This window comes from Helianthus annuus, chromosome 15 (assembly GCF_002127325.2).
Source record: "Helianthus annuus cultivar XRQ/B chromosome 15, HanXRQr2.0-SUNRISE, whole genome shotgun sequence".
Classification (NCBI taxonomy): Eukaryota; Viridiplantae; Streptophyta; class Magnoliopsida; order Asterales; family Asteraceae; genus Helianthus; species Helianthus annuus.
The window spans coordinates 100461913-100478072 of record NC_035447.2 but is presented as its reverse complement, the minus strand read 5'-3'; the positions used below and the strand labels follow the sequence as shown (position 1 = coordinate 100478072).

General features: G+C 36.5%; 1 protein-coding gene across 2 annotated transcripts; it reads left to right on the top strand.

The window, feature by feature from the left end:
* Positions 1 to 3656: 3656 nt before the first annotated feature.
* Positions 3657 to 9263, top strand: LOC110898690 (SHUGOSHIN 2). Of its 2 annotated transcripts, none has more exons than XM_022145516.2 (10): positions 3657 to 3810; positions 6382 to 6548; positions 6674 to 6711; positions 6781 to 6889; positions 6970 to 6993; positions 7097 to 7165; positions 8379 to 8420; positions 8510 to 8606; positions 8687 to 8741; positions 8819 to 9263. In XM_022145516.2, exons 1-10 carry the CDS (start codon positions 3762 to 3764, stop codon positions 9081 to 9083), a joined length of 915 nt encoding a protein of 304 aa, XP_022001208.1. In that variant the 5' UTR covers positions 3657 to 3761; the 3' UTR covers positions 9084 to 9263. The 2 variants fall into 2 exon arrangements, with proteins under 2 accessions (XP_022001208.1, XP_022001207.1); XM_022145515.2 differs by having other exon boundaries at positions 8507 to 8606.
* Positions 9264 to 16160: the final 6897 nt, after the last annotated feature.

Genomic DNA, 16160 nt, shown 5'->3' with positions numbered 1-16160 from the left:
TCCCCAAAGGAATCTTTTAATCAACGCTTCCAATACTTCAATGACTTTTTTAGGCGCTTTGTAAATCGAGAAATAATACGTCGGTAAACTCTCCATAACCGATTTAATAATTACAACCCTACCCCCAATGGAAAGCAAATGAGATTTCCATTTGGCTAGTCTGGCCCTAAAGATGTCGATAACCAGTTGCCAGTTAGCAATCCGGTTCATATTATCTCCCACCATAAGACCAAGATATTTGAACGGAGTACAATCCGGTCTACACCCTACTTCAATCGCCATATATCCTATCTTTTCCGACTCGACTCCAATACCAATGAGGTTTGATTTGTCAAGGTTGATTTTAAGGCCTGAAACAATGTGAAAACATCGGAGAATTCTAACTATGTTAATGATCTCACATTTATCCCATTCTCCAACCACGATAGCGTCGTCCGCATAGAAAAGGTGAGAAATAGCCGGTCCGTTGTTAGGAGTGGCTAGCCCTTTGACAACTCCCGCTTCTTTTGCCCGATCGAACATACAAGATAGGGCCTCCATAACAACAAGGAAAAGGAACGAAGAAAGGGGGTCCCCTTGTCTCATACCTTTGCCACACTTGAAAGTAAACGTAGGGGCCCCGTTGACTAAAACAGACGAGCTAGCCGATTCAAGGACCCCCAAAACCTAACGACACCATCTATCATGAAAACCTATTTGAGAAAGGATACTGATGACAAACCTCCAATTAACGTTGTCATACGCCTTCTTGAAATCAAGTTTTAGAAAAAAGGCTTTGGACTTTCTCTTCTTGATCCAAGAAATGAGTTCGTTAACGATAAGAGGCCCATCTAAGATGTATCTCCCACTCAAGAAAGCCGATTGAAAATCCGATACGATGCCACCCAACACCTTCCTCATCCGATTAGCTAGAACTTTGGAGATAACCTTACTAATTACTCCAACCAGGTTAATTGGCCTGTAGTTACTAAGAACAACCGGGTCTTCAGTTTTAGGAACCAGCACGATGAAAGACGAGCCACACCCGAGACTAATCTCACCGGACTCGTGGAATTTAGAAAATTTTTTTGAGAAATCTTCTTTGAACCATTCCCAGAAATGCTTAATGAAATGGAAAATTATCCCGTCCGGGCCAGGAGCCTTATCATCCCCACAACTGAAAAGGGCCTCTTTGATCTCACTCTCCGAGAACGCTTCAATCAAAAACTCACTTTCCCAATCCGATATCTTTTTTAAGTTACCACACAGAAACTCGGGCCTGACAGGGAAGTCTTCTTTGAACTTATTTCTGAAAAAGAGAGAACCTGTTTTTTGATGATATTTGGTTTAGAGCACCATTCGCCATTAACACTGAGCCCATGAATCAAGTTCGAAGCTTTCCTACTATTGACCATAGCGTGGAAAAACTTGGAGTTTTCATCCCCATACAAGGCCCACTTTACTCTCGCTCTGCTTGAGGTCTAAGTTCTTTTTGATTTCCACTTCTCTAATCAGTCTCTTATTTTCAGCCATAATCCACTCTTCATCTTTAGAAAGACTCCTCCCTTCCATTTCCTTCTCTAGATATTCCAATTCTGATAAAGCCAACCTCTGTGTTTCTCTTTCTTTTTGTAAATAATCATCTCTCCAAGTCTTCAAACGAGCTCGAATACTTGCAAATTTCAATGAAAGGCTAATATCAGGCGGATCCAAAGGCTCAAAATTCTCAACAACTTCCTTAACTGCCTCTTCGAAGCCCGACTTCCCAATCCAAGACCGAAACACCCTAAACAAGCGAGGCCCAAAGTTAAGATCAACCAACTCCAATAGGATCGGACAATGATCTGAATGTCTGCCCGGTAAAACTCTAACACAAGCTGAAGGCCAATTATTGAAGAAATCCAGACAAACTAAAAAACGATCCAGTTTACTAAGTTTCTTGCCATTATCCCTGACACACGTAAATTTACGGCCTTGAGTTGGGTATTCTAACAACCCATTATCGTAAATGAAACTGTTAAAATTCTCCGCACAAACACGTTTGAAACTAGAATGCTTTCTCTCATCGGGATTTCGAACCGTGTTAAAATCTCCAACAAGCAACCATTTACCCTCCGACGGATCAATACAAGCGGAAATTTCCGACCATAATTGCTGCTTAGCCACAGTACCCTGAGGAGCATACACATTAACTAAATTCACCCGATCACCACTTCCAGCCAACTTGCCTTTCAGGACAAGAAAATGTCTGTTCTAGTTATCTAAAAAATAAAGTTAAAAAATGGGAGAAATATAAAAGGGGAAAGTTTTAATTTGGGTGGTTAAGGGATATTGTCTTGCATTGATGGAAGGGATGGGATTGGAAGGGGTTGAAGAGACTAACTGTTAAAATGCTACATGATTACCATGCTTATTAATATCTATGTCATGCCGTATCGGATCGCCATCTCTCTATAAATCACACCCTATTTCTTTCTTCCTTTTTCCCTCTCTAAAATTCGTGTAATCTGAACACGACCAATTTTTACTCTTTTATTTAAACATGTCAAACATGTTGACACATTGGCATATGGTAATCAAATTATAAACACAATGATAAGGATGGTAGGTATTAAAAATGTGTTAAACATGTTAATAGATTAACATGTTGACATTTTGACCTATTTAATTTAACAGGATAAACAAGTCAAATAAAACATGACACATTTTGTCAAGCATGTTGATCAAAACACGATCTATTTATTAAATAGGTTAGCTATATCAACCAAAAACCTGATTATTTTTATTTTCATGTCTTTTTCTTGCTGGATTTTGAGTAATGTCTAAATTACCATCCAAGATTCCTAGTACTAAATTGTTAATCCATAAAAGAAAATATACACACTTAGAGCATCTCCAACGGCACCAATTTCAGACCATCAAAATTTTCACCTTAATTTCCAACAAACCCAAAAAAACTCTACACAAACCCCATATCACACTTTACTTTAATATAAAAAATATACTAAAAGGAAGTTTGTGTGTGTGGTCCTAACACATTGAGTTTATCTTATATATGTATTATTTATTTGGTATATTTTTTATCAAGTTTATTACTTTTTTTTTTTATGTTTTTAAAGAATTTATATCATATAACAAAAAAATTAAAAATAAACAATATATGATTTTTTAATTTAATTTCATATTTAATAGTTTTATTTCTTTAAAATAAAAATCCGAAATCCAGATTTTTAACAATAATAGATTTTGATTAATCCGATCCAGGTGTATGGGATCAAGTTTTATGGACCTTCGAACTAGATAAAATCCGATCTGAATTTTCAAAATTCAGTTTTAAACATCATTTGACTTTATCTGGATCGAATAAAATCTAGTTTGTGCACCTCTTTACCCACACACCTTGTACGAACGAGTCCTTGTCAGTGGACACCTCCCCTCCGATGGCATCATGGGTCCATAGGTTCGGTTTGAAATTTCAGACTTTGCCACATCACGTCAATTGGAGTTGTTCTTGTCAACTAATTTTTGGTAGTCTCGCTGGTGACACGGTAATACTTCAATGATCCGACAGTAATTCAAATTTTTCATTAAAAAAAAAACTTAAGTTTGGGTATTCTTACATGGGCCTTATTGAACCCATTAGGCCCACAATCACAAGATTCAAAATTAGGCTCGCAATCTCAAGATTCAAAATTATTCTCAACAACTGTGTGAGAGAGAAACACAATGCGACTGAAGAAGCTTCAAGATTAATGCTTTACGATTAGGGTTTCAACATCATCATGGAAGATATCTATGTCTTTGATTCCAACAATGACCTTGTAATTGAAGGTATACACTACTTCATTTTGCTCTATTTCTCCATTAATCTCCACTTTATGCCTTCAATTTCAAGATCCAACGGTCCGTTTTCATGAATCACGATCTCAAACTTCATATTCTTGTTCGTTTTCTAGAATCTAGGTTTTTTTTGGATTGATAATGTTATTGTGAAATTCAGGTCCAGTTACTGATTCTCTGTACGAATTAGGGTTTCATTTTCAAATCTACATGAATTATTAGACTTTTTTCAAAGTTTTATTAAATTGTTATAAGATTACGGATTGTGATAAATGTTACTGTGGTTGTATTGTTGTATAGAATTCAAAGTTTTATTATGCTAAAATCTAGATTATGTTTTGTATTTTGTAGTTTGTTATGTAATATGTAAGTAGAGAAAAGATCAACATTACTCATAGTGAGATACTGAGGTTGTAAAAGCTCAGATTTACCGTCGTTTCTTGGAGAAGACGGATAAACTTGGTTTTAAAAAAGCGATAGGCGCACAAAAGCGACGAGATCTAAAATTGAGGCGCGAAGCGCAAAAGCAGTTGGCTTTTCGTACCTGAGGCGACAGGTGTTTATATAATTTTTGTAGATATACCATACATATCCCATAGGTTTTTAGCTTCCTTTAACCAAAATATAGCTATAAATAAGGCTTTTATACCATTTTACTTGCATGTACAAGTCAAAAAACCCAAAGTACAACATTTTTCTGCAATAAAACGCCCCAGATACATGAGGCGCGCGCCTCAGACCAAAAAGCCCCCCCAAAAACCCTAAAATATGCGCCTGTTGGGCGCTTCTTGTAATTACACAAGGCACTGAGCGAAAGAGCCCCAGAAGCTGCGCCTCAGCGCGCCTCATGCCTCAGCGCGTCTCAGGCGCGCTTTTTAAAACCAAGCGGATAAAAGTTATGGACTTTTATATGGCAGTGTATAGATTTGTCTCAGCGTTTTCATGGGGTTTTAGCTTTTTTGCACTTTTAGTTGCCTTAGCCTTAGTTTTGCCCTATGCAGTTAATTCGGTAAACTATCGGATATCGGTTAAGGACCGATATTTGAAATATAGGTTATCTTGGTGAGATATCGGTGGGATATCGGTAATTTTAGTATCAAGTCGGTCAATATCACCGATAATATCGGTACCGATATTTGACACCGATATTTTACTAGGGACCGATATAACCGATATATCACTGATATTAACTGCATAACTTTTGCCTTAGTGCGGTCTTGGCGTATGGTTTGTTTGGGGAGCGTATAGGTACTTTTAAAGATATTTGTGCTACCTTATTCATGTCTCTCTGCTCTTCTATTTTATGTTATCAGTTGTTTACTGCTATTATTTATAGTACGCATTGCTTTATTTTTGTTTTGATTCTTTATGCTACACTTTATGTTATCTGCATACTATACTTTACATCATAGTTATCAAAAGCGGTTGATTTTGGTGCCTAGGCGATTTTTCTGGGCGAAGCGCGTTGATTGCGCTCCTACTTCCTAGGTATTTTGAGCGTAGCCTAATTCCATGAGTGATAAATGATAATTAATCTTTTTTTTTTTTAATTTGTAAATTCCTCATTATCTGCAGTATTTATTTATAGGACTATTGGTTACTTTTATCCTATTTATTTTTTTGCACGGCTAAAAAACTTTCATTAGAATCCAAAGATACTCTTATCCTAAATACATTAACAGCATTTTTTTGTTCTCTGATTTAGTTCTGCATTTTCCAGTATTTATTTCTAATTAATTAATTCTGAATTAGTTCTCGAAGTTCTAGTTTTTTGTTCTCTGATTTAATTCTGACTTCTGTTGTCACAGAATACAGAAAAGGGCTTCTCAAATGATGTTGAACCCTCATATTACAGGAAAACTGATATATTTTACATAACATATATTATTTTTTAGAGTTAAATGCCATTTTAGTCCCTGTGATTTGGGCCATTTTGCTAGTTTAGTCCAAAAGTTTCATTTTTTACCTGTGGGTCCAAAAAGGTTTCACCGTTGCCACTTTAGTCCACTGGGTTAACTTCATCCATTTTTTCTGTTAACGATAAGGGCAATTCGGTCATTTTATATGTAATTCTGTTAACTAGGAGGGCAATTCAGCCATATAAAATGACCGAATTGCCTTTCTCGTTAACAGAAAAAATGGATGAAGTTAACCCAGTGGAGTAAAATGGCAACGGTGAAACCTTTTTGGACCCACATGCGAAAAATGAAACTTCTGGACTAAACTGGCAAAATGGTCCAAACCACAGGGACTAAAATGCCATTTAACTCTATTTTTTATTTTCCATTACATAATATATTTTATTTTTTATTTAAGTGTGCTTTTATTTTCTCAGGTCCACACTTTATTTGCGCCTTTCGCCTAGGCCCTACCGCCCTAGGCGGAGCCTTAGCGCCTTGAGTGCGCTTCCCGCTTTTGATAACTATGCTTTACATGTCAAGAAAAGCTTTTAGAATCTTTTACGTTGAATAATTTCAAAAACGTTAAAATAGTTAAAGACTTGAACGTTTTGTACACAGTTTTTGTACAGTTGTTCATCATTTGTAAATTTTGTTAAACTAGATAAGCCTAAAGTAGAGATAAGGGCAAAGACTTGTATAGTAAATTCAGGGAGGAAGAAGCTTGCTGACATAAGCAACATGCCGAGTGCACCTACTACTTTGACCCAAGATAACAAGTCCCGCCCAAATTCATCTACCATGAAAGATTATATAGAGCAGCTCCAAAAGGTACCCAAATTTTTCATGTGACATTATGCTTTTTTTACACATAACAAGTAACAGTGTTGTGGTAAACCGTAAATCTCATGTTTAACTGCTATTTAATTACATGGTTCAATGCTGATGTATTTCAGGAAAATGTAGCACTCAAAAAGCTCTTAGCAGATAAAAAGTATCCTTGTAATACGTTAGCTGTTTTTGTTTGACCATGAATATACGATTTCCTTAACATTTTTCCCAGTAAAATCATTGAAATAAGCGGAGCTGAGCTACAGAAACTTAGGATGACTCTGCAGAAGATGCAGCAGCAGAACTTGCATCTTGCTCAGTCAAATAGTCAACTGCTAGCGGTTTGTTAGCTTGTCATAACCATATAAAATTTTCTAATGTTGTTTTTGTCAAAAAGATTAACTCTGTTTCTTATTTATAGGATTTGAACTCTGGCAAGGATAGAGTAAGTTGTTCATGCAATTTCGTGTGGCCAATTTCCCGTTTTCTTTACATGTCTATTATCAATTGCATTGACGCTTTTTTTTTTCGGTTTTACCGTGATTTAGCTAAAAGAATTGCAACATCAGCTCGGATGCAAAAATGGTGTGCTCATAGCAAAAAAGCTGGAGTTAGAGGTCAGTGTTGTTGCTCTTTCTTCTTTTAGTAGCAGATATGCTGGATATCGTCCATAGTTGTCGATGGCGAATAGCGACAAGGCACCTGTGTTTAAAAAAGCGCGCTTAAAGCGAGCGTGAAGCGCTGGAAAAAACGCTTTTTTGGGTCTGAAGCGTTACATTACGTGAAGCGATGTGAAGCGAGCTTTAAGCGGCGAAGCGATGAAGTTGTGAAGCGACGCTCCAGCCAATTAGATCACCATTTGGGCCATTTTTTAAGCCCAACAGTCTTTACAAGGTACATATCGACCTTATATCGACGATATAGCGACTTCCTATGTGAAATCCGGCGACAAATTCCGGCGACGGAGTTGCTTTCAGCCGGAAACCAGGAAGAAGGGGGAAGAAGAAGAAGAGAGATGCTGAGAGCGGCTGCGTATCTGTCTTTTAGGCTTTTTAGGGTTTTTATAAGTTAAGGTTTTTAAACATTTAACCCCTCCATCTTTCATTAGTTTCCATTCAGTCCCTGAAACTTCTAACTTTTTACTTAAAAAGTGTAAAGATAGTTTGTCTATTTAAACATTTAATCCCCTCTATCTTCAGTAGTTTACATTTGGTCCTTAAACTTTTTAATTTATGCATAAAAGTACAAAATTAACATTATAAAATACATATATATAATATGGATAGCTATTTTTTATACATATATATAAAATTAACATTATATATAATTATATATAATATGGAGCGCTTCGTATACGTGAAGCTCTCGCTTCGTGCTTGAAGCTTCGCTTAAAGCTTTTGGAACCAAAACGCTTCGGAGCGCTTCGCGCTTTTTTAAACCAAGCAAGGCACCTATAGGCTACGTGGCGAATAGCGACAAATAGCGACGGCTATTTTAAAAATAGCGATTACACTAGAAAAAGAATTTTGAAAATTTTTATATGTATATTACATCAAAATACCCTTGATATATGATATTTTACATGTATATTTAACAAAAACCTATAAATCCAGCTATTTTATAGCTATATCTAATTGATATTAACATCAAAAAAAAAAAAAAAACCCAAACTGTCGCTAAGCTCGCTATTCATCGCCATAACCAACATAGCAACACATAGTCGCATCGCCATAAAGCGCGCTATAGCGACCGCTATGGTCGCTATCGACAACTATGATATCGTCATATTGTTCTATTTTATGCTCACACGCATATTCCGTGTTATATCAGGGAAAAAGGAAAACCAAAGCATGTGAAACAGATGAAACCAAGGTTAGCGTGTGAATATTACATGTATTTTCTTGTTTTTTTAAACTAAACATTGGGTAAATATTTATATATGTTAATTTAACTGGTAGAAGGCGAAAGTATCCAAGCATGAAGAGATCGGAGTTTGTACGGTTCCCGAAAGCAGCAAAGACCAACAGTCAAACACAAATGGAAGACATAAATCCAAAAGTCAGTCTCGTTAGTGTCGTGATGGTTTGCGGTTGCATAAACAGATTGTGCGTCTGATCATTTTGAATTTTTTGATGTAGGTTTATGCTCTGCGGTTAAAAAGATTCAGGAGAAGGATGCGGGTGACAATGAGAGGTTTGTGCACACGTGTTCTTTTGTATCTAATTATATATTTTCAGTTTTTTCTATTCTTAATATTATATGTTTTACAGGTCGGTAGCTAGAAGGCAATCTGCTCGGTTTAAACATGATGAACCGAAACCCGCAGAGGACACGTTCCATACAGACGAGATTGATGATAAAATGCAAGTGGATGATATTGCCGTTTCTGTTAAAAAGGAAGATGATTCGTTACCAAATAAAGTTAGTCAAGAAGGTAGAAGATCGTCTATTTCAAGGCCGTCTCGTGAAGTAACTAAGAAGGTTCAGTCTTATAAGGAAATCAGCGTCAACGTAAAAATGCGCAGACCTGAGTGAGCATTTTTTGAACTACTTGGTTTGAATTCTTTTGTAAAAGATCCTTTAGTGAATCTGTATGATGTTATCAGTAGATAAACTGATATATTAGCTATAAGGTAGCTGCTCTGAAGATGGTATAGTTTGATTATAAGTTGTATGTTGATCACTCATTTTGCATATCTGTTGCCATTTAAAACCTCAAGGCATGTTATGCTATCTTGTAGAGTGAGTTTTCCGACCTTCTAGTGCGTTGGCAGCCTCATGTGGCATGTGGGGATGTTAAATGGGTCGTGTGCGTAGGTTGGCTGGTTCAATCTGACTCGAACCCGAACTCGAAAACTGTGTCATACATATGAACTTGAACACGACCCGAAAATACGCGTGTTGACCCGAACACGACCCGTTCAACCCGAATTATTTTACTTTTAAATTTCTTTCCCAAATTAATATATTAAAATTAAAATTTACTAAAAAAACACAATTATGTCGCAATTTCATTTAATTTATAAAATTTTATGTTAATTTCTTTTTTAGTTATAATTATGGGATAAAATACATACCATGACATAAAACATACCGTAAAAAATGTAATCTAATTTAGATGGGTTAAACGAATCAACCCGTCAACTCGACTGGGTTGACATGAACCCGACTCGTTTAGCTAAACGGGTTCGTAGGTTCAACCCGAATTTGATCCGAACCCATTTAGACTACCTCCAAATCCACGAATTTCGTGTTAGGTTCGTGTCATGTCGTGTTTGAAATTCACACCCTACTCATGACTTTTTAATGTGGAGATAATGAGTTCGAGTCTCGTCTGGAGTAGCTCTGGGTTGAATTAGGGATTTTACCACAGTGAGCCTTCGGGCGCTAGGTTTCCTCTGGAATTATGGCGGGCCATGTTACTGAATTGGACTTTTGCCATTGCGTTTACCCTGATAATCGGACTTTTGTTGGTCATTAATTTTTTTTTACCAAACACGAGCTTGATGATTGTTGGGCCTAGGCTAGTTACCAAGCTTTGTTTAGTAGAAGTAGTTTTGAGAGTTAAATAAGAGAAGTAAAAAAAATGTTTATTAAAACTTAATTTCATATATCAAACACGTCAAAAAACATGTAGGAATTCCAAATTGTATATGCCTTGTGTACATGTATGACACATGTTAAAGCACACGTTGTCCACATTTCTTATAAATAAGTTCACATCAACGACTCAATAGAACATTTTGTTATCCAACGTCTCATGGTTGTGGGTTTGTTTGTATCAATGCTCATACTATATTATTCACTTTGATACAATCTTAAAACAGGAGACATTCTTGATTTATAAGAAATACATTTTAGGCGTATTGGTTGTGTAGAAGATGAAAACTCCGCCATAGCAACCAAAAAGGAATCCGTTAGTTCCTCGATAGGCAATCTATTAGGGGCAAAGCGACAAACAATATTGGTGGTACGAGAGTCTGGATGTTACAAATGGTATTAGAGTCATTCTTGTGTTGTTTGGTTTAAAATTTCTATGGTTCATCAGAAATGTCTTGTCCCGAATATCATCAACGTATTTTTAGGCAGGTGAGATGGTGGCAGTGGTGGATGAGGTTGAAGATGATGGTGGGAGGTTGTGGTGGTGGTGTTTTTCCAACAGGGTGAGGTGGTGGTGGTGAAGGTGAAGGTGGTAAAAGAGGGTGGGGTGGATGGAGATGGGGAAGAGAGAAGAAAGAGAGAGGAAGGTGAAGGGGTGGGGGTGGGGCTGTTATTTTATTTTTATAAAGGAGCGGGTTCCGCATATAAATAAATCTATTTAATAGGTTAAGTTATTTTGTTTGTTTAGTAAGGGTATTTTTGTCATTTCACACCCTCTTAACTGAGAAAAGTAACTGATGTTAGGCCTATGGACTATTCGGGAACGAAATTGCAAAAGTTGGGGACTATAGCTGTAATTTTAGAAAGTTAGGGACTAAAGGTGAAAAAAGGGCAAACCACATGGACTATCCGGACATTTTTCTCTTTTATCTTTATTTCGAAGGTTTGTGGAGTAGTGTTGTATAATGATATGTGTTTCAAATAATTTTTTTCCAAACCATATACTAAAATGCCATAATTTTTGGGTTACGATCAAATACATAGCCTCTTAAAAATAGAAATTCGTAGGAACATTATCAAACGGACTCCGATTAACCTCATTCAAGCGGCAGTGGAACTGTCTCGTTGAACTCTACTATATGAGATTTTTTTGCTTTTCAAATTTTAGCTTGTATATTTTAGATTTTTTGTTTCTATCATTGTGACTTTCTTTATTTGCGTCATTGTGTCTTTTTTCCTCGATATTGTTTTATATATTTTTGGCGTTATGTTATATTTTGCTCGAGATTGTGATATATTTTGTGATCTATTACGTCTTTATTTAGTACTCATATCAGGAGACTTTGTATGATAACTTTACCCCATTATCTATAGCTTTTAAACATATATTCACATTTATTACTATTGTGAAAAGTCATTAGAGTATGGTCATATAAAGTCCCCAGCTACTGCTAGTATCTTTGTTTGAGTCCATTGGTCCAACTAAAATACTGAAACTTGCTTTGATATCAATTGTAAAAACCTAGCCAAGTATATATGTTATCTATAAATTTATAACCGCTTTAATGAAATCTTTTATTGTGTTAAGAATATAATTCCGCGTAAATAAAATGTATGTTAAAAAGGATTTTAAATAAGCTAAAAAATCAACACACAAGACACAAAATTATAGTAGTTTGGGTGGGTGCTAACTATAACTAACACACCTTATGGGTGGAGGGTTGGGTTTAATTGGCAAAGCCATTGGAGTTAAGATGTTGCTCCCTTAAGGTCAAAGATTCGAGCCCTGCCGAAAACGGATTAGGTGTAATTCAAGTCGTTAAAAATGGCTTTGAGTTAAGGTGTTGCTCTCTTAAGGTCAAAGATTCAAGCCCCGCTGAAAACAAATTAGATGTAATTTAAGTCGTTAAAAAAAACTAACACACCTTATATTCATTCTTTTCTATCCACCAAGAGTTTATATCTCTCTACAAAGGTAGAGATCACTTTCACAACTTCTCACTAATAAGGTATGATCATCTCTCTTATGTTATCACTAACAGTGGTAGCGATCAACAATTACTTCTCCTTAATCACTCTTTGATAGGGATTATCGAATAGTTATCATCTCATTAACGAACTCTAAGATAGTGATCACCTTTACAAATTCTTCCTAATCCTAGTGAAGGGGTATGGTCCCAAAAAGCCGCGCAGATCTTATTCCAAGTCGCGCGCAGGACCATACTCCTAAGTTAGCAAGATCTTTGATCTTAACCTCGCGCGGGTTACTTCTCCAAAGACGGACCTCGCGCGAGGTCTAAGCAAGAAACAATAGTAAGATCAGCACTTAACATTTTGATAAGAGCCTTCAGTACCTCTAACCCTGCACAAGCTAGTTCCGTGCTCAGCTAGGGTCGCATAAAGGTTGGAGCGCAAGACCAAGTTTAGAAGGTACAAAAGGTACAAGTGGCAGATAAAAGGAGCCAATCCACATCCTCCAGGCTCTGCTCAATCTTGCTCCACGATCGTCTGACATACAGGAGACAAAAAGTACCTAAGGACGCCTACGTGGCACCAATCAAAGGGCAGAGACACCTGCCCCACGATCTCCACTTGCCTGCTGATGGCAGAAGGACAGCAAGGCCGGCAACAGCGACACGTGGCTCCAATCAAGGCGCGCCAGCGCCGAAGAACTTCTAGAAGCCACTAACGGTCGACACCAGTGAGACAAAGAGCATATCCGCTATGTTGTCGTCCTCTGGCCCAAAGCCCATCGGTCCATATCCTCTTACACCTCTCCGGCTATAAATACAAACCTCACTTCACAGGTTAAACATTCCATTCCCTCTACTCTCACTCTTAATACTTAATTCTCCCCAAAAGCAGTCGCTTATTCTCACGCCGGAGCCCGGTTAAGAGGGAAACCCCCATATTCCCCTCTTAACGAGTAACGGTGTTCTGTTTTGCAGGAGTAGACGTTTAGGACGAAGCTCAGGGAATCATTAGAGGATTAACCTCTATGGTAGAAACATAATCCCAACTGATTATTCCCATAATTAGTTCCGTGTTTCTTCACCTAGACTCCAACAAATGCCCATAAGTGTTCAAATATATACTTTACAATAAGTCTCACAAACACCTATCCTTTTAGTGATCGGTTACCTTTTTTTTTAAGGGAATGCATTTTGAAGGAGTAGAATCAAATACAAACCATATTTCGCATACAAACTGTAAGAACCATTTAAAAAGTGGCACGTGACATCTAACCAATTATAGAAAAATGATAAAACAATATCCTAAATAATATCAATTATATTGAATTCCCTATAAATATACGAACAAGCAATTAATTCTTTATTTGGATCTTCTTTTTGTTTTCAATGTGTTGATTAAGAAAAGTGCATATATAATTCAAATATGTGCTAAAATCAATTATCTTGATTAATTTTCATGTGTTAATATAATTCAAAAGTGCTACTTTTATGTATGTATTGTTTTGGTATGTGCTAATTCAACTTTTTTTAAGTGGTAGGATCTGTTCTTACGATTTGTAGGATAAATATAGTTTGTACCGGAACCAACCCCGTATTTTGAAACTAAACATCACTTGACTTAAAATTTTAGGGTCTTAGTGTGCAAGAGGGTGAACTTTCTTGAATAGAGTGAAAAAATATTGTTCAAAAAGTTCTTGATGCGCCATGAGAAAAACATGGTCTGATTGGCAACCATTTGATTGTGAAGTGGCTAGAAAACACCAAAGTTGACTAATTTAAGATGTGTTTTAAGCCATTATGTATAAGATTTTGAAAATGAATTGTGTCACACAAATAGCAAATAGAGATTTCTATCCTAAAATGCATGTTCAATTTTCAAGATTGTAAGACATGTTCTAAAACATCTCTTTATAACAGATTCTCCCAACCTTTTTTGTTTCATACTTTGTTAAAATATATAAATAATACCAATTCAATAATCAAAGTTTATAATATTCTTCAGAGTAAATTACAATTTTGGCCACTGTGGTTATATCACTTTTACCCTTTTAGCCCAAAAAAGAATTTTTAACATCGGAGCCCCAACGTCTTTTTTCTAACACTTTTGGCCCCTAACACTAACCACATCCATTAAAATTAGGGACCAAAAGGGTTAAAAAAAGACATTGGGGGCTCAGATGTTAAAAAATTCTTTTTTTTGCTAAAAGGGTAAAAATGATATAACCATAGGAGCCAAAATCGTAATTTACTCTATTCTTAATATTATTGTTCTTTTATTTTAGTGAACCACGGTTGGATCATTGGAACAAGTTTGATGTGGGCTTAGTATTTAGTGGGCTTACAAAGATAAGAAGATATGGGCTGGATATTGCTACTAATGGGCTTGAGAAGCTGATTAAAAAACACAGCAGTAGCTGGGTCAAGTATTGAAGCAGGATCTCTTCTCCGGGTCACTATAAATGAGGACTCATGACACACAAAGAGTCATTAGGGTAAGATTTTTATACCATCACTGTGTGTACGTGTCTTTAAAAGTCTCTGGAGAAAAGTCTTAGATCTAGGTTTTTTGTGTCAAAAACTTGTTAGTTCTTACAGGTGTTTTGATATCCGATTATCATGTTGATGATTTGATCCACAGAGGCTTATCAAACTACTACTCACACAAGTCACGTTCGATCTGTGGCAGGCGCTAGGCATCGAAACACCATGAACCGTACAACTATGTGCCAGTTAGTTGTGGGTCAGTATTGGGGTTGAACTCGTGACCACCCGGTCAAGAACCCTACTAAAGTGGATAAACCTTACCACCTCTATCCAAACCAATAGATCTGGGAATCATTGGCCGAAAAGAAAGATCTTATTTATGAAATGTCTAGCATTTGACGAGAAGGATGACAAATGATTCATGGTTGGATCATGCATGGATTGACCATGCGTGGTATGGCCACTTTTGCAAAGTTACTTTACATCTTTGTTTAATTAGTCAATCAAACCACACTTAAAATCAACCTTTTGTAAAGAAAAAGACACTTAGTTACACACTCTCTAAAGTGGTCTTAAATTTCTTTCATACTCCATTATCAAGATAAAGGTAAAGGAGCAATAGATTCAAGAGAAGCAAGTAGTTTTTAAAAATTCTTTACTCATTTGTTAAAAAAAAAAAAAAAAAAAAAAAAAACACAACCTGTTTTTGCCTTAAATGGTGATAAGATTAAATGCCAATCACTATCATTAAACCATCCGTAGCGGTTAATGTCTCCTAAGGTGCATTTTCCGCCACATCAGCATCATAACACCTTTTCAAAAAATGTGTAATGGTTAACGCCCCTTAGTGCTCTTCAATCATTACTGTCCATTTTTCTTCTCATTGGACGTTATACTAGAAACGTTCCTTCCTCTTCATGCCCATATAACGCTCATGGGGGAGGTGTTGGGGCCATTATCAAGCCCCTTCATACAATCACACCTCTATAATACCTATTATGCATGGCCTAAGATAAAATGATGACCAAAGATTAGAGAGAAGTAAAGTGGTGATTACTACCAAGTGTATTAGGGAGAACTAGTTGTCTACTAACTTAGAAAATGGTTCATACAAGGTGATCATTATCTATTCTTATATACAAGTTAAAGAAGGCAAAGTTTCAATTGATCATTAAAATTAAAGGAAGAGCATAAGGTGGATTCGTTAACATCTACTTAACACATCACCTGTTTTCTTTCTCTCTTAGCTTTTACTTACAAATCTAGCTTCATTTACAATAGTTTACATAAAATCCAAGTTAGAATAAAACAAACACATTACTCCCCCTCTAGGTCCTTACATTAGACCGTGAGGTATGGTGGGGCGGGGGTTGAGGGCATGAGTTGACACGTGGAGTTCGAGCCCCCCAGCCGGTGAGTGACGTGTCCGTGGGGTATGGCGGGGCGTGGCTAGCCCGCGTGGCTTGGCAGTTTATTAAAATAAAAATAAAAAAAAACAAAATTATAAAAAATACACACAACATTTAAAAAAAAGCCTAAAATTTTATTAAATTCC